Source organism: Dermacentor variabilis, chromosome 1 (genome assembly GCF_050947875.1).
Source record: "Dermacentor variabilis isolate Ectoservices chromosome 1, ASM5094787v1, whole genome shotgun sequence".
Lineage (NCBI taxonomy): Eukaryota > Metazoa > Arthropoda > Arachnida > Ixodida > Ixodidae > Dermacentor > Dermacentor variabilis.
The window spans coordinates 71,561,311-71,586,672 of NC_134568.1; the positions used below are offsets into that span (position 1 = coordinate 71,561,311).

Below are 25,362 nucleotides of genomic sequence, written 5' to 3' on the forward strand. Positions count from 1 at the left end.
CAAGAATTCACGGTAAGGTTTTTTTAAAATGAGCTCTGTGGAAAAGTTAACAGCACTTGCACATTGTTCGGCATATTTGAAGATTCAGATAGCCTGGTTCGTCTTGACGGGAGTTTACTGTACAAAGGAGAGCGTGCATGCCAGCATCCACACATGCGCTTTGGGATGCGCATGGATGCTTCAAGGTTTTGGTGCTTTCACCGTATATCTTCACCCAGTCACTGACATTCTCTGGACTCTCGCTAGTGTGCGGTGCGATCGAGGCACCCTATGCTAGCGCTTAGAGAAGTGCACAAAAGTGGGATAATTTGTTAATGAACCAAAAGCAGCGAGCGTCTTGAAAGTTTTAAACGAAGTGACGCAGTAAACAATGATCGCTAGAATTGGGTGAGCACGAGTTTAGTGAATGCCGTGACAGCAGCGAATCTGTGCACCTCAAGAAATTTTCAGACGGCTTGTTTTCAAGTTGGGTTAACTCAAGGTGTCTAGCAAATCTCATTTTCAAAATTCCCCGACTTTTCCATGTTTTCCCTGACTTTTGCAGGACAAATTCCCTGACCTAAAAGCAAATATATCAGAAGAACAGCAACTAGTTTTTGAACAGAATTATTCTTGCTGTGTACAAAAAATTCGGCAATCGAGAAGAAAACAAACTGGGGGAAAATTTGCAGCTTATACGAGCAGCAGGATAACTCTAATAGCCTTTTGCTCAGACCTTCAGCTCAGCATGATATAGCTACTCAAAAAGCAACTCTGATGGCAACCCTCAGTCAAGTATACTGAATCAAGCAACTCACTTTTTGATGTCACATGTCAGGCACACACCTTAGATAATGTGTGTACCACCTACATCCACACACCACCTGCCCCCCCCCTCCACCCTGTGCATTGCATGGCCGCGGTGTGCCCTATCTTCAAAGCAATCTGTGTAGGATGCAGAGTTGATGGTGCCTCATACCTTTGTGCATGCTGCATTCTCACCAATCTGTTTGCATTGAAGCGAATGTTTGCAAGTTATACGGCTGATAAAAATACTCTCCTTACTTCATGTAGCTATCTACACATTTGCTATAGCAATCGATAGTTTGCATTTCAGGCGAAACTGAGGTTCTTAAAGGTGGGCACGGAAAAAGAAATCGCTCAAAATTTTACCCCGCATAATGAACGCACCCCCCAGCTTTATGCATGTCATTGGGGAAAAACGTGTGTTCATTATGCGAGTAAATACGGCACATTCTTACCATCTGTTGCAGCATGTGGCCATGGTGCAGTGTCATACAAAGCAGCCACAAAGGGGGCAACTACACAGAAAGAATCGTTACAAAATATGGCCCAGTGTTCTGCTCTGGAAATTAAATCGGAAGCCTTACAGCAGCGCACAAGCTTTGCTTTTTCTTTTTTTTTTTTCTGCACATGCTTTATAACTATGCACGTGAACTTGTCTAGAGTGGGCACATGCCACTGTCAGCTAGCCAGAGCCTCTGCACTCCCTTCACCTAAGTTATTGCCAGCAAGGCACACGAGGAGAATCTCTTTAATCGCTGCAAAGGGCCTCAATTCGGCCTAGTCAAGTGGCCAGGCCAGCATTCCAGTCTGCAGGACTTGAGTATGAATCTTGTGGGTACTATTGTTTTTCATTATGTAGGTTATGGTGCACAATCTGCATTAGTATTATAGCAACTCCAAATGGCAAAGGCCCTGAAAAATGTCGCTGATGCAGCTATTAGTAAGTGTCGGAGAATGCACACACACAAGAGCACTTAGAGCAATCAATGAAGGCTGCAGTGAAGAACCACTTTATTTGTCAGTGATGCGATTTGTATCTACATATACAGCTAGTGTAAAATGGTTGCTCATGGCTATGAAATCAACACTATGTACAGAGGGACACAAGTCTGAGCTATATTTCTGAGTGAGAATGTTCATGTGCAGTAGACTAGTGTTTTTCAAGCATGTGCAGCTACAAGACCATAAAGTGCTGAGCACTGGTCAAGCATCTAGGGCATGTAGCTGCATCACTCGTACATAAAACAATGATCACAGTAATGTAAAATACAAACGTTTCAATTTGTCCAGGCTTCAATAGCAAGAACATACCTGTGATATCAGCATGCAGGCACATTAAACTACGACCCTCACACAAAAAAGGCACATAAAACGACTGGGTAACACAGGAATTGGGTAACAAATGGGGCCATCACACCAAATTTTCTAGCTTAAATTATGCATTGCATGTTAAACTGTGCGAGTCCCACAGCAAGCTGGCATAATTTATGTGCATTCAGTGCAGCAGAAACTTTATATTTGAATTTTTTTATACCACAGTTCAATCACAAAGCAATCTGGCAACACTAACTGGTGATGAAATGAAAATTCATTCCCAGTAATGGCTCCCTCGAAGTAATGGAAGCCAATCTTAAAAGCCATGTTTATATTGTATTGCAAGTGCCAGAATTGATTGCAGGAGCCAGAAATACATCATGATTGCCATGCATCCTTTCGTTCTCACATGTGCATCTCCACAATCAGCCCAAGATAGTTCCTGCATGTATTCTCTGGTTTATGCTGCTTTTATCACAAAAGTTAAATAATAGTGGCCACAATTCAACGGTGTTGCCCTTGCTGCACCATTGTGTGCAAGAGCATTCGGTGCAAGATGTCTGATGTGATTTTGGACTGTTTCGGAGCAGACAACACAACGGTGGCCCCACACTTCCGAACATCACACAGTCAATAGGCCAAAATGGCGATCCCTGTCGGTTGGAGGGGCTACAAGGCAGCGATTTCAAATTGAAATTTCAAGTTTAAATGTGCGCTGAAAGCTCACTTTTTTTGTGCGTGTGTAGCCATATTGGCCCCTCTACTCTCAGTTACAACAGTTACAATGATGAACTGAGAATAGTAGGATAACTGTGTCATGCCCCTTTAACCAAAGGAACATGTTGCTCAGTGAGTGCTTCCAATACAGCTCTATTTTCGAGAAAGAATGCGGCATGACACTTTAAAATGTTTTGCTCTTATTACATTGTGAGCAGTCAGTGATGTTTGCAAGAATAAAGCTGCCTCATATATATGAAAATATTGCAAGTTTGCTTTTAAAAAGCATGCACAGATCAAGGAACAATAGGTACAACAAAAACATCAAGTTCTCCAGTTCTTACTTCAAAAGCACAATCAAATTTGAAGCACCAGTTATAGTACTATCAATCTCCTACAACAGAACACTATGCACAGTATGCAAAGCAGGTCCAAACGATCCAGAGTTCAAAGTAAAAGTATTAGGGGGCTTTAGTTTTAGGTAATGCTTCAAACATTGTTAAATAGAAAAAAAAATTGTGGGGTTTAAAATTCTGAAACCTCACAGTGGGTTAGAAGGACGCCGTAGTGGAAGGCTCCGTATTAATTTTGGCCAGCTGAGGTTCTTTTTGAAGTGCACTCAATGCACAGTATACATGCACTTTTGCATTTTGCCCCCATCGAAATGCAGCTGCCATAGGCTCAATCAAACCCAAAACCTCATGCTCAGCAGCGCAAAAAGTCATATTAAAAGCACGGTCACATTAATGAATGACGAGTGAATACATGCTGGCAAAGAAAATGCGGTATCATAAATATGCCTGCTCCTTTTGATCATAAATGGCATATTGAAACAAGTGCACAGATGCTGTGACGTTTTAAAGTTGCCATTAAGACAAATTTTTACTGAAAACGATTACTGCACCTCCACCTCTGCATGAAACGAAAATGAAGGAAAATTTGGTTAAAGCTGGAGCTGGAGGAAACCAACATTCTGTTGTGAATATGACCTTTTACATACAAACTTTAACTGCTGGTAACAGACTGTTCTTCCTGTGTTTTCAACCTCAAGACACACATATAATCTCTCATCAAATATACTGTTCTAAGAAACCTAAAACCTGTGTAAATACCATGTACTAACTATAGAGTTTTAGCTTGTCCATATATGTATTACCATTTACAGAACACTGGTGGCATAGTTCTGATGAATGGTGAAATCCACAAAACCTGGAAGTGCGCCCACATTAGACTTATCTTGAAGAAAAGTAGCGATAAGAACCAACAGGACAGCTACTGACCAATTGCTGTAACATTGGCGCTGTACAAGCTCCTTTGCCATATCATGTGGAGATGTATGGGCATCTGTGGTGAAGGGGTTCTTGGCGAGTTCCAAAATGGCTTTTGACAGGGAGACTGCCTGGAAGATAATGTGTTTGTGGTGGCACAAGCTATTGAGATCGTGGCGAAAGAGGAAAGGGATCTTGTACTACCAGCTTTCCTGGATATCTCACGTGCCTATGACTCAGTGGAGCATTACCTGCAGTGGGCACAGCTAAAGGAACAAGCTATACCTGCAAACTTATAGAAAATCCTAGAGGCACTATACAGGAGTAATGAAGCTGTAATCCACTGAGAAGGCAAAAGGATGTAACCAGTATGATTACTCAAAGGGCTGTGCCAGAGATTCCCTCTTTTGCTTCTGCTCTTTATGCTTTTTGTTGCTGGCATGGAGAAGCTGATAGAATGTAACATGGGTCTTGCTTTCAGCTACTGTGATCAGGGAACTGTTTGCCCTCATTGCCTACCTGCCCTCTTCTATGCTTGCGACATCCGTGCTTCTGGCCAGCAATGCAAAAAACCTGCAGCGGTTGTTGGACATGTGTTCAGAGGAGGCACTAATTCCTTGGCCTACTCTTCAGCTGTGCTAAGTCAGCATGCATGGTGATGAACCATGAAAGGACGACTCAATGTACAAAAGCGAAGCTCATACTCCAGGGCAACACTGATAAATGTACGACCTGCCACAAGCACATGGGAGTGACACTATCTCCAGCAATGAACTACTGTCGACACTATCAAACTGAGCTGACATAAAAAGCTATCTCAAAGTGTACCTTTCTGAGCTCCAGGGCCACTCTGGCCCTCCAACAAACTTGAAATCGCCAGAGAGCTCTGGAAGACAGTTGCAGAACCAGCTTTGACGTTCGTGAACTCTGTGCTGTGCCTGTCTTATGTGACAAGCCAATGACTAGAAATGCGATAGAGAGAAGCGGGTATGACGGCCCTAGAAGTTTATGGTGGGGTACTTAAGGAAGCGATACAGAGGAGACATGGAATCGTCCTCTTTTTAGGCGCAGGATACAGTCTCAAAGCTCACGTATGAGCCAAGGCTAAGCCAGATACTGGACAGGTGCTGGGTGCGTGAAGCGTTAAAATGTATTCACCTGAAATGCAGAAACACCAAATGGATCGTCTTGCTGAGCCGTATGGAGTTCTACCAAGCCACCTCATGGAACCACCGCAAAAAGATAGGCAAGGCAAAGTGCGGGACCGCGTCAATGTTGAAAAGGAAAAGGAAGGTGACAGCAGCAAGGAAACTCGCTTTGTGTCTCTATACATATAAGGTCAAACCAAAAATTGAATGAAAACCGCTATACAAAAACTCAAAAAGAAGCAAGCTCCCATATGAAGCCAGATCCAGAATGCTGCACACCTGACTGCTGTGAGCAATGCACACACACAACTTTGACGCTATGTGCCTGCTCTGCGGCCTGGCTGAGGAGTCTATACCACGTGTTATACTCCATCACTCAGCACTCAAACTGCACGGCTTCACCGGGGACATGCCTAAGCATGGGAACATGAACCTGCCTGATGAAGCAGTGGTTGCTAGCGATGATGCAGGGTTTCCAGGAGCTGACATAAAAAACATCTGTACTGGGATTCAATATGACACTGGGATGCAGCAGAGAAATCCAGAAGAAGACTGGAACACTGGTGGCGTGCAAGAGACTTGCAGGGTCAAGCACACCCAGTCTATAGTACCTTGCCACCAGTGACTTTGAGGACATTTTGTATTTGCCAAATCTGAAATTTATCTGACAATCACTCATTGCAAAAGGAAGGGCACCAATACATTATCAGCAGTGGCGTTAGTGGCACCATTTTGCGATGAAACTGTTATTGCAATGACAGGCCTGTGTTACTTAACTGCTGGCATAGAGCCATTAGAAGCAACACAATCATGAATGTAGAGTGGTTCTTTTCTTTTCCTTTAGTGAGAACAGCATGAAATACAAAAACATTTTTGATGCTTTGTGGTTGAACCACAGGTCACTACCAGTGCTACAGCTGCCATTATCAGGTGCCTGGCGTACTCCTATTTCCATAAAATGCAATGCACGTACAGACAGGCTAAAACTCTCTTATACGACTAAAAACAATTCCAGTACAACATGTGATGCCTGGAACAGTCTGTGTCATCATGTCAAAGATGCCATAATCAATAACAGTATCACTGCAAGCAATTAAGGCAGATAGACTTGAACTGGCTATTTATGACATAATATATGCCAGAAAGTTCAAACTCTATCTGTTAGAAGCAGCAGCCTTACTACAAATGGTTCATGGCACTGACGAATATACACAGTCCCATGCGAGCTGCTTTCATGCAGTGACCCCATTAATGAGTGCTACAGGCAAGCTGTGGATCTATGTATTGTCACGAACAAGTGGCAGCATTTCAGCATAAGCAAAACAGACTTCTGACAAGCTTAATGCTTAATACTACTTAATACTAAGGCAAGATTAATACTTGGGCAACTTTTGCAAAGTTAATCAGAAAAGTTCACTGTTCGAACTGGTGTACAGCAATGAAATTAAGTGCCAGCTTAGTCAACCAGTTTTTGCTTACGCTATGTGTCACCACGCCTCTTTGGAGCTGGTTTGTGGAAAGAAAAAAAGAAAGAAAGATTATGCTCCCGAAAAAGGAAGACGTGCCATGTTATGCCATATGTGTCAACTCTAATGCCCGACTGTGGGCTCTGTAGTATGCATTTATGCACTGGTCTGCGTATTTTGACATGAAAGCACTAGATATTATATACCGTGTCAGTGGCAGAAATGAACCAAACCAGCAGCTAATGGCAATACTATAGCATTGTACAAAATTGCCTAGATCTTGTGAGGAATGAAACATGCAACAAAACACATTTTCAACATTATGCAGAAAACTTGGTCAATCAAGCAGTGTGAAAAAGCTCTTCTACACTGCTTTCCACAGGGACTGATTTCCTTACACGTCATTGATGGGCTGTCAACTCTACAAGCAGAGCAATAAATATGGAATAAATACTGTACAAAATGAAAAAAATGCTTCCATTAGACAACCACATTCCAATACATTGTGCTCCAATAAGTTCTTGTTTGGTTCTCAGATGCTACAAATTTGTGCATATGCCGTATGCAAATCTAACCTCTGGTCGATATATTTTAAAAATTTGAAGCGATGGTCTCTCAGTGGCAGTTAAGTATATGCAGTTTAAATGCCACAAGTACCATAATCATGTTTACACCACAACTTGAAGTACACAGGCCACAGTAAGCAAGCTACAGAACAAAAGCACACGAAACAAACATCTGGTTGGACTGTATGGTTAACTCTTTCCTTACCGCAGTCAAAGATGCTAATTTTCATAGGGTTTAAATTTTACTTTATTAGTAGTAGTATTTCAAAATATGCTAGCCAGAACATGTTATGTGACATATCAAAGCGTAAATTATTCATTTGCCTGTTAAATGTAGTCAATTCAGAAGCAGTCAAATCTTTTTGAGCAATTATTCGGAATGTCAGGGCAAGGGGAGTGGGGGGGGGGGGGGGGGGGCTTTTGACAACTCAGAAAAAATATTGTATCAAAATTAAAGCACAAACTAACACTTTGAGTGTGATAAAAGCCATGGGCTTAGACTAGAACACTTCAGAATTGTGTGTGTGAGCACCTACACAGGCCACCTGCATATGTACTGGGGAATTTTGCAGGGCACACTGCGATAACAAGTTGCACATCATACTAAGTAAAAATGTTCGACACCCTCAAACCCACCACACGAAGGCTGCTTTGTGCCACTTACCTCCCCCTCCCCCTATCTCCTTGTTGTGCTTTCCCTTCTCCACTAATCCACACTCCACTCTGCGCATGCGAGCCTCATTCTCACTAGGAAATCGGGAGGTCGACTCTCACGCTGACGTCAGTCACTAGCAGTTAAGTTTCCTGTATCTTAAGGCAGAAAAAAAGAAGAAAAGCACCTTGCATTATATTCTTTGCAGCATGGCTTCAAACATAGTGTGAGCTGTTTTCGCAGTGTGGTAACCTTGTGCAAGGAAGTGTTTGTGCAGATATGGCGTGTGTGTGCCTATGGTTTCTACCTTATGCAGTTTACATCATGCCATTTTATTTTTTGTGGGCAAGTTTACCAATGCGATGTCTGCGTCATTGGGTCAAGTAGCCATTTCTTAGTCGTGAAATATTGGCATAGAACACAAGGTTGTGCGGCATTGCAGAGAATACTGTGAAACATTCTGTGCAATATTGTGCAGCATATATTTTTTACTGCTGCGTAGCAGAGCTTCCAGTCCCATTTGTTCTGCCTCCTTCAGGCTTGTTATGCATTGATTACGAAGTCACAAAGCTTGCGCCTGTCTTATGACTGAAGATTCACTTGATCAGCATCTCTATGCAAGCAAGCTGGTCTAGCTGGACACCATGAGCTACTTTGGGAATTCCTGGATTATGTGTCCAGCAGATGGATTTTTAGTGTATTTGCTGCACACATCACTTTCTTGATGACTTGGAATGCTGAAGGGAGCTTGTAAGCTCATCTTCAACCATCAATGTTTCCTAAATAGCACTATAATATACTGAGAAGCCAAACTTGGAGAAAGAAGGGACACTGGCAAGGGATAAAGGTGAATTCGTATATGTTGCTACAATGTAAATACCATAAGGCAGCTGCAGGATTTGAGTGCCACCTTTAACATGTGCAATTCTTCATCATCATAGAAACTTGCAGAACAACAAATACTTATTGTATGCTTATTGACTCTTCTGCCATGCCATTCAACAAGGGTGCACAGTGTTTGGTTTGCTCCAACCAAGGACAAGCTCATACTTCAGGAGCCTATACATGTACAATGTGACTTGATCAAAGGCAAAAGTCCTATGCCCTACCAATAGATGCACTGTGCATTCAGCAGATAGCAACGTGACATATTAGGCTTTATATACTTTTACGAGTTCTGCAAAACCCGATACCGCTACTAGCTATAAGTTAAATGTATATGTATTGCTGTCTCATAGAGGGTAAGTAAAGCATAGCAGCGGGAGCTGTGAATTTGGTAACAAAACATAGTTTGCTGAATCTTCGCACACTAAAGGACCAGCAAAAGAATATGCTGGATTACTGCATCTGAAGCAGTTATCCAAAGTGCAGGGTGTGTGCTGTTTCTTTTTATACCGGAAACTACACTTCGGGCTCTTGTCTCATGACGAAAGTGGTTACATCCAGCTGCAGTTTTCTTTGCTCTCCTCCATGTACTTATAGATAACAAATGATGCCAAAACTAAGAGAGTACCATATCTATTTGAATATAGGTTTACCTATTTTTTTCTTTTTTAATGTTACCCAAAATTAGCTATCGACCTACATTCCTGAACAAAGCAAAAGTACCAAGCTAACGCAGCTTCTCTGTAGCACTCGCCATAGAACCAGTGTGGAGATTATTCAGATTGGCTTTAGGAAATGCTGCATACCCGACACACACAAATGCGCCGAGGGCGACGTCATTCGGTGTGCCGAGGATGCCGATGAAGCATCTGACGAGGCTGACTTCTCTGGCACTTTTGACGAGGATGCAGCTTGTCGCATCGACTAGCAAGACTTAGTAGCTGAGCTTGCGTTAAGTAAAGGTGCGTCATGCTCTAAATTTTTTGTTTTTCTGAAAAGATACACGTCGACCTACATTTGAATTATAATTTTTTTTATTTCTCGGCGAATTCAATGTATAGGGGTCTGCCTATCTTTGTGCTCAGCCCATCTTTGAGTAAATACGGTAGCCTTCAGGTTATGCACGTGGCGGCACGTGGTGCACAAATCGTTCTGACCTTGTTTCACAGCATGATTAAAATCATCAAATAAATCGACTGGTCATCTACGGTGCGGTAAGGAAAGAGGTAACTGGCCCCGAACCAAGGTGACATATCACACCACTGTCCCGTAGAGCAGGGTAGAAATTTGACAAGGATGTACTATTGTGAGCAAAAGTAAACTACCCTCCAACATTTTTCAAGCCATGATTGGGCATCACTTGATGAAACAGCTACTGTCCACTGTAGCTTAGGCTGTACACATTCACATGCTTGAAGAACATTTTCAACTTGAAATATTGACACCTTTTCTAGCTGACGAAAAAATTAAATCAATACCGAAGGAGGGGGTCTGTTACTTTCACACACGGGAGCACACTTGCATGTGCATGTGTCCATTGGAAGAAGGCGATGATCTCTTTTATGAGCTGGATAGCACACAGTGTAGCTCATATCTCTCATCGATCTGCCTCAATTTTCATCCACAACAACTGCCTCAAGTACTACTTCAGGTGAAACTAACTGACTAACGCATCTGGATAATTGTCTTAACTGCCGTGTGGGAGCAATTTTTTTGTAGTTGCTGACCGTTTCAAATGGAAATGCAAAAATAATCAGTTTTGTCAGCCAGTTTGAGTTAAACATTTACACCTGTGTGGCACAGTGTTGCGAGGCCCCATGGAAATAAATATGGCTGTATCTAGCCTTACCAAGGTTCCAACAGGTTCCAAGTAAACCACTTGGAACCTGTTGCATGGTCATGTCTGGTTGTGTAATCTGTTCATGCATTGCACTTCACGCTCTCTACTCCTCTAATAGCCCCTTTGAAGCTTTAGCATGCAGAATAAATACATAAATAAATTATTAAGTAAATAAGTAAATAAAAGAGTAAGTAAATAAATAGGATGGTGTAGTGATTATTGGGTCAGGTGGTTGTGCCTGCTGAACCTTCAAGGTCAGCAGTTTTGAGTCCAATACTGGACGAATAAAGGATTCCGATTTTTGCTTCTGCGACAACAGCAGCAACAGTCAGCAGGGGTTAATACAAGCAAACAATGAACAACTTCAAACAATGTTACAAGGCAAAAGCTGTCCAATAACAGGCTTCCCACAACTACAGTTATCAGTTGTAACTTGCTAGCATTGTGAATGACAGCAAATGTGAGGGTGATGATGATTTGGGATTTTTATGACGTAGCAGCCGTGCAGGCTATAATGCGCCAAGGCAAATGTGTGGGGAAAATGGGAATATACATGCAAAGCCAGAATGAGAATGGTACTTTTTGTCCCTCTATAGTAAAAGCAGCACACGTCAAAAGCAGGTAACAGCACCTACTAAAAACTCAGGCTCCCAAAACAATGTGCAATCGTGACTGCAAAGCTGCCTCATCTAAACAGGAATGCATATGATTGCTGAAATGCTGTAGATGGTGTTTAGCATATGCTTTTTCACTCATGTTTACTGTACTTGCAGGTCCTTTAGAAGAAGAAATCTCTTTTTTTTTTATCACCAACTTCACTTACGTTGCTGTGTGATATACGGGACATATATTTCAATCAGCTAAGTGAGAAGCACACGATGGACGCACTAAAGTTGGGACTGGTTCGCACTACAACCACTTGGCAATGCAGCCTGCCAAGGCTCAAGCTACACTAGTTAAATACAAACAAACAGTACAGCTCAGTAGTGCAAATCCAGGTGCTCTCTCAATAAAGCAGAAAGAAAGTTCAGAAGTTTGAGGCAGACCAAAGCCCCATTGCACGATGCATCAAACCTGTAAACTCTGTAAAAGTGCCAACAATAAGGGCGGCAAGAGCCCATTTTGAATGAGTACAGATGTGACCCTAAGCTACCACAACTCTTTCAGGCAAAATGTGTTACTGATGGTACTAACGGCACCCTACTGGGCCATTGACAATAATGCCATGGCAGAACACCGGAGGTCTGTCAGCTAGGCTGAAACAGATGAACTATGTAATAGAGGAACTGCCAATAGCACACATAAACTGGTAGTATACATTCTTCCAAAAGTAAACTTTCAGTTAACTTTTCTCACATAGTAATTTGCAAGCTGGCAAAGCAAGCATTTATGCTTGTGAGCAACAGTGTTAGGTAGCGTACTAAAGAGAGCCTGCCACAACAAAGCTCACGAGAGATTGATGCTTCGTGCGAATATCTGCTGTTCGCTCTGCACAAGGCAGATGCCTTTCTCTCTCTCTCTCTTCATGCCTGCTCAGCTTGACGAAAGCAGTCTAGCCTCAAGGTGTGTTGCTCCTCTCCTAAAACAAGAAGAAAATCACAGCATTAGCATGTCAGCCCAGTTATGGACATGAACATCTTTACTGGCTATTATTAAACACATTCTTATGGCGGTGCAACATTTATTACAGAGTAGAACCACTTTGACACATTTCTTTCAAGCATATAAACAGAACATAGTAGCCAGGAAAACATTACGTGAACATGCCGAATGAATGTGCTGCCACTGGCATACATGTATGTCGATGGCAGCACGGCTCACCACAGCTGTTTACATGGCCAGCCAACCGTATGTCTGTGAGCACACTGGCTGACACAACGGCTGGGAAGCAGCTGTTTTGTGGGTGTCACAGCATGATGGGGTGCAATTCGGGGCACACTAACCACGAGTGCCCATACCAGTCCACAGTTCGCGCTGCCTTGTGCCACACCTCATGCCATACTGCTTACTCAAGGTGACACAAGGCTTTTGTAACAGATCGCAAGCACCTCTTATTTACAAATGCTTGTGTGTTCACATTTGCTGAGAAGTATTGGGACCAGTAGAATATCCTGGGACACCCTCCCCAAGGCGCTGCAGTGCCAAAGGAAGCAGTTCTCCCTCCTTTATTGCCATAAAGCGGTGCCTCACTGCAACTGCTAGTGGCTCCATTGTCTTTGCTTTTTACATGTTTTCTGCAGTAAGCCCTGATAGTATATTGGACTAGTAATATAATGACTGTTTTCAATGTATTAGTGTGTTCATTTGGTACAAGGCTTTTACTGTACAATGCAGACATATTTGTGCAAAGCAAAGGACACCTAAGAATCAACTGACAGGAGCTTCCCTTAGAAAAGTTCATGGTTACTGCTAAACACCTTAACCGACAACCAGAAAAATCATGGAGGCTATGAAGATCAACCGCTCGGAAGACAGTTGTGTATGTGCGAATTCAATACTAGTACTATACGGCAAAAAAATAAAAATAGGATTATTCCGCAAGGGCTGCGTCGTCAAACAGAATGACGCATGTGGTTATTGTTTCCTATAGTGCTGCCTCTTTCGTATTTTCTGCTTTTCTGTTTTACACACTTCACTTTCACAGTTTTTTTTTTTTTGTAAAGTATCTTACCATTGATATCTTTGTACCTTTCCATTATGTGCTATGTCAGCATGAACTCAAACACAAAAAAGTTGAAGACTACCCTACTAGACTGCGTTGCTGTGCTTGCAGGTTTGCTTGTGTTTGTAGCCTTGGCTTAATTTAGGCTCCAAATTGTATACTTGGGACTGCACCATGCTTAGAAACTGGCTAAGGAGTGATTGTGCATTACATTCCAAATGTAATTGGAATTTGAATATGAACACCTCATAAGAGGTGTTCACATTAGTTTTTTTTTCTTGTTTGCGTTTAAACTTATGCTGATGTATGTCACAATGGCTATAAAATAAACTCAGCTGAAAGTCTGAACCCCTGTATATCACAATTTTCGCCGTATTTTTCCATGGATAGCCGCATCCTCATTTAACTCACACCCTCATTTATAACGCCCTGAAAGGAAACAAAAATAATCCGTGCATACAACTACCAGAAATAACAGCACACAACGACACTCAAATCTTTATAATAACAATCTCACGGATGTGTAGCTCTTCCATGTCATATCTTCGGCTAGCAGCTCTGTTCCCCACCTCTTTGCAATGCTGATAATATTCTGCTACATGGTAAAGGACTCTCGTAGAGTGCATCTCAAGTAATTCTAGTTCTGACTCACCTGCACCACGTGCACTATTCGCCAAATGCTAAAACAGCAAAGACGCAAAATGACGATCCGAAAATACATGGAGAATGGGCAAACATGAAAGAGGGAAAGGGAAGCTTCAACACATAGGAGTGGGGTTCCCTAGGAGATAACGAAACTTTAGATGCCGGCGAATTTTGTCATGAGATGCGACTTCACGGCAGCACGCCCAGCGCTGATGTGAAGCCACACCTCAAGGTCAAATTAGCATATGATCCACATTCTGACTTTACGGTTAAATTTTTGTAGTATTTGGTGCAGGCTATACGCACAAAAATATGACATCTACATTCGTGTGAAAAATCATGAAAATGCTGTTAGTTTCATGAGGAGTGGAGTTTATTGACATTAATTTCTGGCAAAAATAATTAGCAAAGAATGTATTAGCAAGGTCCTACTGCAGTATGTTGGAAGCTATGTAATACATAATGCCATGGCTACTAGAGGAAAGCATTTTATCACATTATCATAAGAAAAAGAAATGCAAAAAGGGAACTGCTGTACACTATCATTGCTTCATATCACGAAGGAAACACTCACCCTCCGTGGAGTGTGCAATGAGGCATCAGAATCCCAATGCTGAAGCTCCTCGCGAACCAGTTTCTCCATCTGCTGACGCTTGCCCTTCTCATCCAAACCCTCATTCTGCATTGGCAAACAATAAAATCACAACAACATTTCATCAACTACCATACCAGGAGACAACTTTTCTATTTCTCTGTCTGTGATCTCACTTCTGCAAGCCAGCAAGCACATGGCACGATTATAAACAGAAGGCATTCAAGATTTGAATAATCTGGATCACATGCCAAATATACTTGGGAAAACAAGATTCCAGACTTCACATATTGTAACATGACTCACAATGATGGGATTTATCTCACATGTGTAGTGCTAAGCAATGATGGCTGTTCTGTGAGTCAACAGTTCATAAGTGCACAGGCGAAAAGGTTCAACAGTTACATTTTTTGGGTCTCTGTACAGCAACATGTGTTGTGTCACTAGCCATCTTTTTGAGTGATCCTGCCCTACATAACACTATCTGATCTATGTCCCATGGAACATCTGGATGTAATTGGAGCAGTAGTAAAATATGCATTCCCATGCTGTCGAATGTCGAATAGGCACATTCAAGGCAAATTATTGGGCACCACTACAATGACAGCAGACACAGACAGTAGGCACCGTGCCAGAGAACATTGCAGCAAAGCAGTTCAGCTTTGACTGCAGTGTTATCCAGCCTTCTTGCTCATCATGTAGTGAAACCTCATTACAATAACATGGATTACAATGAACTAATGGATCCATATAACAAAGTAATTGTAACTACCGTTGAATTTCTCATGGAAAGTCACGCATTTCAATTCCCATTATAACAAAGCAAAAAAGTTCTACTAATAGGCATAATGAACCTTTCTTTAATATATAACTAAGACTCGCTGATAGGTTCACGCTAATTAGGTCCAAAATCAAGCAGCACATGACATTGCTAATTACTCGCTTGATGCTGCAGTTTCAAGCTAGCTAAAACATTACTTATGCGCTCTACTCTTTTTACTCCCACACTCCACCGCTACTGCCTCCCCACTGACACCACTGACTACCACACTCTGTGCACACGACATGCTGCACCATGGTTGAATGTCGTGCACCATCATGCCAGATCATGGAACGAAATACAAACAGCCAAGCATGCGGCTTGCAGTGTAATACTTTGTAGTCTAACAGCTAACCATGGCTGCGATAAACTGCTCCACATGCACAGTTAAGGGGTTTGCATCCTTTGTGTCATATTTTATGGCCATGACTCAGCTCATCAGCATTTTGTGAATGTGCCAATAGAGTGCTGGAAGCCCCTGATCTCATACAATGGTCATCACTAGAGGCCAGTTAAAAATTTTGCTTTTTCGTTGTCACTAGCAACATCTGCTTGCATCCAATGATAAGTTCAGTAGGAAATCAGAGGATTGCAGCATCCTGGTCGGCACAGTCATGAAACATTGACAATCCGAGTCATCAGCCGCTAGAATGTAAGAGCAGGACACAAAGCAACGAGCCGCACATTGACTTGACTGCACGTATGCAGCAGTTTATCGTGGCGACTCAGTCAGGAAGAGCATGTATCACAATTTAGAATTATGAATTAACACATGTGCACTCTTTTCTTTTTTCTTCTTTCTTTCATGGTCCTTCAGTGGTGTGCAGCGGACTGCTACAACAGGTTCAGTTTACTCAGTTGTAGCTTCCCTTACTCTGGTAAGCAATGTTGGCTATGAGAGCAGACAACAGTTCCGACGAAGTAATGGTTTTAATGAAGTCATTTTGGCTCACCCTTGAACTTCAGTATAAAGAGGTTTCCCATCTCTCTAAATGAAATTTCGTTAGGTTTAATCTTTGGGCGAGTTGGCAATCTATAAGTAGCACAAGGTCACCTCTGTGTCTTTTTGACTTTGTTCCCATCCCTTCTTTTTACTGTGCTTTTTCTATTCACAGATTCCCTTTTCTCTTGATTCTTACTGCTTTGCTACAAGAATCCTGCTTGACTCTCCTGCTATAGCCCTTGTAGGGCTACACTTGCATACAGTAAGTAAGACAATGAGCATAATGACACCAGTCGGAGTAGCATAAGGGCACAAGTAAAAGAGAAAAGGCTTTTGAGCATGTTGCCACATTCATGCTGATGCCATCCACTGGCCAGCAGACATAGTGCAGTTTGCTTTAAGCTACATCAACTATTCTATTGCAAGAACTACAATGTTAATCTCATTTTGGCTGCATCATAAGACTTGCTTTTTAATATGCTTGGGGCATCAATTTACGTGCAAGTGGCATCTGTTCACAATCGGAAGAAGAGTCAAAGGGGTCTATCTGACCTCTGAAATGGTGTCAAGGATCTTGCTCATAGTGTCTCGCCGATTGGCTTTGGCTTTCTCCATAGCTTCCATTTTGACCAGTACCGCGTCAATCTTGGACACGATGCTACCAATGGAGTGCTCCATGCGATCCACACGCCGGGTCAGACTGCACACAACATGGACATACATCAAGCGTCAAAGAAATAGAGATCACATGCAATGCAATTATAAAAATCTACTATGTTAACAACCTTACATCACCCTTTTCACTGCTTGACTGCTGTCAAAAATAGCCTCTGAGCTGTCACAAGTTGATGACATACAGGTATGTAAAAAATGTTGAAGTTTTGTCAAAAGAGAAGCGCCGACAGCAACAGCTAGCACAGAAATAACCCACATGCAGTACGTAGGAATCATAGTGTTTCGTATGTACCATAAGTTGCACAAAACATTTGAAGCAGCCCAGAAAGAAGCTGTGCATCATTGTCAGGCACTGCATGTATGTGTGGAGAACAACAGCTTTTGCTTCTTTCCCCCTTTCTTGCCCTACACATCACTTTGCCTTCAACTTTTTTGGCTCCTGTTTGCTTTGTTCTGGGAGCTTTGTTTAACTTCTGTGTCGTTGATAACATTGATGAAGTGCTGATGCTTTGTCGACGTTGTGGTGAAGCAGTTGAGCACACGTTTTAGATCATTTTTTAAGACCACCTGCGCTGTGACATCTCATCCATCCCTAAACCAGTCGCATCCTATCTTTTCCTGTCTGGCTTTACTACTATGTTGGTGCCATGTCGCACATACAATGCATGTTCATGTGGCAGTGTCAGCTGTTAAGCATTCATCTATGCCCGTTGAGCAATAATGAAATGATCACCACAGGCAGAAGAGAAGACACATCAGAACTAAACTTTCAAAGGAACTGAGTAGAGCTAGTGTGCATAGTGGCATACTGGTCAGCACCCTAAAGATTGTGTGGTAAAATCCAAAATTAATCGCCAAAATTTTTAATTGGCCTTGTTAGAACGAATGGACACCACAAAGGCCTTCTCAAAGTAGCCGGTGGAGAGCATTCTCAAAGTCTGTGCAAACTTTTGTAGACTTGTGTGATACCTCTGGTAAAGTCTCCAATGTAGACCAAAGACGAGAGAAGAAAAGTAGAAGCATGGCACCCAGCTTTCATTAAAGCTAGTTCTAAAGCTAGTGATCACACAGGAAGAACACAGCAAGGTCTGCAAATTTCTCTACTATTCAATGAGTTTGAAAACAGAAAATCCAGAGACAGACAGAACAATATTTTGCTTTAAGGAAATTATGGATGAAAGAATGAAAGTCAATTTTACTGGCACGCATAGAAAGCTACAAAGACACTAGAGCTAAGAATTTTTACACAACATGTTATGTACTAAACGGCTCCAATTATTGTAGTTAACACTCTCAAAAGAGGATTCAGCCCACAACTATGCAAAAGTGCATTATGTGAAAAGGAATGAGACTGCCACACGACAAGAGCTGAATTAATTTAAAAGTTATGCATCATGTCTTCCTTTCTTTCAACAGCATACTCCATCTAAAGTGCTCTCTACCACTTAACTGCTAAAATTTCATTTATCACTAGAAATGCTGACGACCTCCCTAAATCAAACTTCACAGAGCTTGAGAAAATGCAATAAAAACTGCATGGGAATCGGTGTACCACATTGTGAATAGACAGCAAATGCATGTTATCATAGATTGGGCAAGGTGCAGAGGAAATGAAAGATGGATGGAGATGTAAGCGCATGGGACCAGGGCCGGTGTAATGTAGAACTGTTCCAATCTCTTTTTATTCCAAATCGGCCATTAGCCCTCCACGATAGGTCACAATGGTTCGGGTCCAGCCCATATGGGTGTGCGCCATGGCCCTATGGCCGTGGCGTTATTTTGGCCTGGGCTACTGAAATTAAGGCTGTATGCATTCGCTGATATTTTCACGATCCCTTTGTGATCGTGAAAAGATCACAAAGAAATTGTGAACTAATGTTTCTCCAGTCATGGACCAACTATGTAGTGACAAACTATTGAGAACAAACTATATTGCTTTAGTATAATTTATAGTTTGACCTATTGCCTGTCTTTACATCATTTATTGTAACTTTAACTGCTCTGTCCTTTCTGCATTTTTTTTACCCTGCATCTCCTCCATGGCCATGAGACAGTTCAGGTGTCCACTGAAAAGTGAGATAGTTAGGATTCCCATTGCCTTTCTATTTCCTTTGGCTTTTTCTCTACTGGAAAACAATAAATTACTAGATAAAACAAGGGCCTTGCTCCATCTCCCTCTTGTTCATCATGTGGTGTGACAAAGAAAATTGAGCCCGTGCTATGCTCCTGCCTCTCTTACTCCATGAAAAGGGCTTCTCTTTCCGCACTGTTTCAATGCCTGGGCCTTCCTGTAGATTTGGTGTCATAACTTCTCTTCCCCAGCCAGAGCATTGCCTTCAGGCACCTCATTCGTTTCCTGGAGGACACAGAACGGGTGTCTAAGCTCTAAATGTCCCACCTGCCTGCTGCTGCCAGCCGCGAGTTCTGCAACAGTGACAACCATTTTTCTTCTTCCTTTTTATGCTCTACATGCCCTTCTTCCCTCTCCCCAGGTGCTGAGCCATGCGCCCTAAAGGGGTGCAATATATAGTGCCTCTTCCTCTCTGCAATCACTTGGTTTCTCAATTTCTGCTACTGCTACTACTCTTGAGAACAAATGGAATGCATAATGCTCAATACTTACATGTTAAACTCGTCAGAAGAGACGCCCCCATCACCACCACCACCGTTGCCACCTCCACCACCAGCACTGTCATTGCCAGAGGTCTTTTCACGCTGAATCTCTTCGTCAAGCAGAACCTTCTGTCCCTCAAGGTGCGCCATCATCTCCTTTGTTTCTTGCTCATTCAGCTCACGGTTGCCGTCCACATCATATTTGGAGAACAGCATCTCAATCTCCATATCGCTGAAGTTTTGTCTGCATTTAGACAATATTCAGTTTCAGTAACGAGAGCAGGGCAAGAAACATACATAAACATACACCTGTTCTCACATCGGATTTTACCTTTTCGTTTTCTTTCAAACTAGAGGACCAATTTCACAGATGCAGCCTTCTCACAGGTAAAGTAATTATGGTGAGTGCATTTTCTTTTAACTGAGTCAACAATGGTCAGAGTGAAGGAGAGTGCTTAGATTTCAAGCAAATAAACTAATGTTGTGACGCCCGGTCAAGGAACATAATGTTGTCATAGACAAACTCCAGTAAGACAGCTCAATGTCATTTCAAACATAAGAAAATTCATGGCTGGCTAGGTAAATCCTCCTTCGCTTGCCATCCCCACACTTATCTAAAGGGAGATGACTGGCACTGTCACTTGGCACAGAGTTATTTGTGCCATTTCTCAAGTTTCAATTGTTTACCAGTATTCCATAATAAACTGTCCTGTTCCAACAAGCCTGTAATATGTCACCATGTGACATTGGATCAAGCACTAATAGCCAACACTAGAGGACAGAAAGGTGCTTATGTTCATGAAAAAGCTTTTTTCTTTCTCTTTTGTCCTGAGATAGAAGGTGCTTAGGATTTGAAAAATATGGTGCTGTAGAAACTCGTGGATACGATCCCGTTTTATACGATTTCCTGGCACCAACATTCGTGATCAAGAACACAAAAAATGACCCAATACAGTTGCACTTCTCTTTTAGTGGTGAATAACCTCCCCCCCCCCCCCCCCCCGTTTTCGGCAAACCCAATCTTTCGGCCCCAACATTCAGTAAATCAACAAACTGCGATTGCATGATATGTTTTCCAGCCACCAGATTCCATGTGAACACAAAAAGGCACCCACCCCGACGGCTTCCCCACAGTACACCCATGTCACGTGAAAATGCTGGCACTCACTCAGTCCTCTTCCTGCACCAGCAAATCTCCTATCAGTTCGTCACACATTGTATTCACAGCTATCGCCACCAAACCTATTGCGATAAGCACCTTCGCCCATCTGTTTCACCGAGCATGTGGCATAGTGCCGTTGGAAGCATACTGCATGCTTTTAATATGCGATAAACCAAATGCACCACTGTTACCTGCTGCAGGTGGCATGAAGCGAGCATCAGGTTTCACTCTAGCGGCATCGTATTTCAGCACTGCCCACCGGCTCAATTTTGTTTCGGTTTCCCTTCATTGCTGTCTTAAAACACTACGCAATAGGAAAACAACAAAGTGTGTCTTGAGTCACTTGGGCCTCATCAGCTCGATGCACGTCAGCACCATGTGCTGCAACAATTTTTGCCAAATGAGCAGGTTAAAACTTCCCGCCAAAATGCCCCGCCCGAAGAAGCTGCTGATCCAGGACAAATTCGAGGAGTGCAAACATAAGCTTGCCGAATCCGCATAATCAACAATGCATGCTTTGGGCCACTTGGGCCCCACTAGCTCAGTGCGCGTCGGCGTCTCGTTTCTTGCTGCAATAATTCGCACAATGCTTCACATTACGTAGACGTCAATACTGTAGAGTCCGCCAATTTTTTTTATGACTGCAGGTCATACGTTTTCCCGGCTATTATATTTCTTCTCGCATATTTTACCAAAACGTATGAACAATGTCCTATTGCAGCTTGTACATCAGCTTACTTGATGTTAAATGTAAAGGTGTAGAGATTTCACGAATTTGGTCAGCACACATATTGGTATATATGTTCTGCTGAAGAGACTTGATTAGGTTAGTTCCTGCAAAAGCATCCTTAAACCAGCTAGTCAGTCTCCGTATCCACTTGCTACTTTACTGATGCTATATGAGCTACGTGACACAGGTACAACATCACATGTTCTATTACCGTGATTGGTTAGACAATTTGTACACTGAACTCCTTGGACCAGAGGCTTAACTCACCACTAGCTGTTATCATAGCTTTATTTGAAAGTGATGTGTTGCTTTCCTTTTCCAAATATTGCGCTTGCCCAATTTTTGTACAAGATGCCTGTCATTTGAGACAAAGCCAAACTAGCCAAATTTCACACCATTTTGTGTAAGTGTATAATTACCTAGTTAAAATTCCCATTATCATTTAATGACTTTTTATCTTCAAGAAGGCAACCCAGATTGCCAGCCTATCTACTTCCCAAGTAGACAATGGCTTACGCTTTGAGTGTCTTGCGGACTTCATCAAAGGTCAGTTTGTTGTCATGGTTGGTGTCTGCCATTTTGAGTGCATTCTGAATGTCCACAATTTGATCACGCTTGCCCAACTTGCCAAGAATGTTGTTGTAGCCCTGGAAACAAAATGCAAAGCATTTAAACTGACAATGTAACATGATGCAAACAAATAGATAATTTCAGGAAAAGAAAAGTGAGACAGTCTAAGATTACACTTTAGAATCTAATATTAACCGAGTACATTACTGTTCTATTGCTAACACACATGTATTAAGCAGGTGTGCATTTGTAAACTCAGCGTACAGCACAAGCTAGATGAATGTGAGACAGACATGTAATAAAAAGAGAAGTGAATAAGTTTATCACTACAGCAACATGCAAACAGTTTCAGTGACAAGCATCAATGCACAAATGAACAAATAACGTTCGTCAACCTCCACACGTGCACCACATAACATTATGTGCTGAATTCCCTGAATGATGAATCAGCGGGTAAACGCCTTTAACATGAAAGTTTTCGAGTTGACTACCAAAAGACTTCCACCAGAGAAATCATCTTGTCATTAACCCAGAATAATCTGATGTGCAGCGGAACCTTCATGTTAAGGAAAGAAGTGCCGAGATACCATGAAAAATAAACAGCAAATAGATGTCACATTGGTAAATTTAGGAAAATCTACAACTATGACCAGGTAATCTGCTTATTTACCATCTCCCAGCATGTGCACACATTTTTGTTCCCATTTAATTACTAGAGTGACCTGTCATGTATTTCCTCTGCTGGTAGATTTGGGGGGGGGGGGCTATTCTGTAAGAGCTCACCAGGTGAACTGTCCATTTCGGCCACTGCTGATTGGCAGGCGCTGTACTAGCGAGAAGGAGACAGGTGCTCCCAGCCAGTTTCCTCCTTGCTCGTGATGCTTCAGCCAATCAGCCGTGGTTGAAATGAGCAGTCCACAAGGTGGACTCTTACAGAATACCCCTGCAGAAGCACACTCCTATGACACCTTCTGTCTCACATTTGCGTGACCATTGCACGTATGCATGAGTTGTGCGAGAGTCATCTGTGCAGATTTGCTTCTCGAAATCTGCATTTCCCTATGTACTACTGAACTACACCACCGAGAAGGATGGGCTTTGCTCAGTTTGGCCCTAGCCGAGCTGCACTATGCAACAGTGTATAAACACTACGGAAGCATTGCACTCGTGACAGGGAGGTTCTCTGTTCGTATTGCATGTTCTATAAACTTGTTTTACTTCCTTTTTCTGTTTTTGCATTGTTATATCATTTTCCCTTTTGACTTCCGCAGTAGATGTTCTTTTCCTGTGCTTCACTGCCAGACCTGACACGGAGGATTCTTGTCAAGGGGAGCAAAATGAAGAGGTGGGGGGGACTTAGGTATATGCCGCTTTAGTGACCGCAGACCGATTAATAATGACACGCTGTTAAAAAAATTAAATTATGGGGTTTTATATGCCAAAACCACTTTTCTGATTATGAGGCACGCCGTAGTGGGGACTCCGGAAGTTTAGATCACCTAGGGTTCTTTAACATGCACCTAAATCTAAGTACATGGGAGTTCTCACATTTTGCCCCCATTAAAATGCGGCCACCATGGCCGGTATTCGTTCCCACAACCTCGTGCTTAGCTGCCCAACACCATAGCCACTAAGCAACCATGGCAGGTAACACGCTGTTATTGCAAAAATTTTTAGCCTTAGATATTCAACTGCAGGTTATACTGAAGTTCTTGTTCATGGCTGGGTGGCACGTACACAGAGCGTGCTCATCTGCTGCTGATTACTGTGCTACTGGCAGAGCACCGAAGACACAGTGCAAAGCGGTAAAAACTTATGTTATCTGCGCCTCAGTGACGTGGGCCACACAGTGACGACAAAAAAGTGACACTATGCCATTACAGACTCTACCAGCCACAATGCTCTCGTTTGGACGCTAGTTTAGGCATCCATTAAGCGAAGCAAAATGCATCGTCCTCCATAGTACTTAGGCAAAGGCACATTTCAATTCCCCAGCAAGAATCACCGGATTTCTCTCTGGGAAGTTGTTGGGTTGGGCAAATACGAGAAAGAAGCTTTCATTGCACTCCTTACCTCTTTCAAGACACACAGCCCAGCACTGTGTACTGCCTCTGTGTGTGCATATGTTTGTAACCTATTCGGTGCTAAGCGTCACGCCAGGCTAAACTCACAGACGACTATCTGTAGCGAGGAAGGGGAAGCTATATGGAGGCAAAGGACGTGCAAGTAAGTGCACTCCTGAATATAGTCCCACATTCTTATCCACACTACCTTAGGCCAGGGTAGGGAAAACATAAACGTCTTAATTACAACAGGAAAAATAAGGCAGAATACACCACTTAGGTTTAAATCTGACTTTTTTTTCCGCATTTTTTCTTCCGTTTGGGCAAACGCAAAACCATAGCACATGGACGTTACTCTGACTCAGTGTCTGTTCCAAGAAACCAAGAACGCTGTCAAGTGCTGCTAGAATACAGCAGAACTTCATTCATACGTCATGGGGAAAAAAATATCCAAAAAGACGTACTAACCAGGAAACATACGATCCGAAGTAACTAAAACATTTGACAGACTCGACTGTAGTTGACATCTGCATAATGCGAAGTATTGCGTAAAATGTTACGGCACGAGATGTCAACATGCATTAAAGTGGTGAGGCTCTGGTGGCCTGAGACGTGTTGTTTTGTTTTCCTATTGTGTGGCGTTTTCAGACAGCATCAGGAAACTGGAAAGAAATCGAGATGGTAGGCAACGCCGGACGCCGCCAGAGCGAAAGTGCTGCTCAAATTGCGCCGCCTGCAGCAGGGAATGGTGGCATGTTTAGGTTATCTTCTACTAAAAGTGTGCAGTAAGCTTCCAATGGCACAATGCCCCACGTGAATGTAGAACAGATAGGTGAAGATGTTTATCCCAATAGGGTTAGCGGTGATAGCTGTGAATGCGGCGTGCGACGACGAATGAGGAGATTTGCTGCTGGTACCGGAATAAGAAACTGAGTGCGCATTGGCGTTTCCACATGAGACGGGTGGGCAAGTATTGCAGGGAAGCTAATGCGGTAGGTGGCTACTGTTTTTGACCGCGCATGCCTTGCACCTTTTCTTGTTTACACGGAATCTAGCTGCTGGAAAACGTGTCATACGAATGCAGTCTGCAGCAGGAAACGATGGTGCATTTGGGTTATGGCTTATTAAAAGCGCACAGTACACTTCTAACGGCTCAACGTGCTGTGAAACATAGCTGAATATGCTTGCTGCAATATAGGATCGGTGGCGATAGCTGTGAATGCGGCGTGCGACGACCCGGGAGGG

General features: G+C 42.7%; 1 protein-coding gene across 3 annotated transcripts in view; it reads right to left on the reverse strand.

Annotated features, from left to right (window-relative positions):
- Positions 1 to 1,780: 1,780 nt before the first annotated feature.
- LOC142579173 (polycystin-2-like) overlaps positions 1,781 to 25,362 on the reverse strand; it is a 75,948-nt gene continuing 52,366 nt past the window's right edge. For all 3 annotated transcript variants that reach the window (XM_075689131.1, XM_075689142.1, XM_075689149.1), the window contains exons 12-16: positions 22,001 to 22,131; positions 19,603 to 19,836; positions 16,857 to 17,004; positions 14,524 to 14,628; positions 1,781 to 12,221 (exon numbers count right to left, since the gene is read on the reverse strand). In XM_075689131.1, the coding sequence (XP_075545246.1) occupies positions 12,201 to 12,221; positions 14,524 to 14,628; positions 16,857 to 17,004; positions 19,603 to 19,836; positions 22,001 to 22,131 (639 nt within the window). In that variant the 3' untranslated portion in view covers positions 1,781 to 12,200. The remainder of the gene's footprint in view (positions 12,222 to 14,523; positions 14,629 to 16,856; positions 17,005 to 19,602; positions 19,837 to 22,000; positions 22,132 to 25,362) is intronic.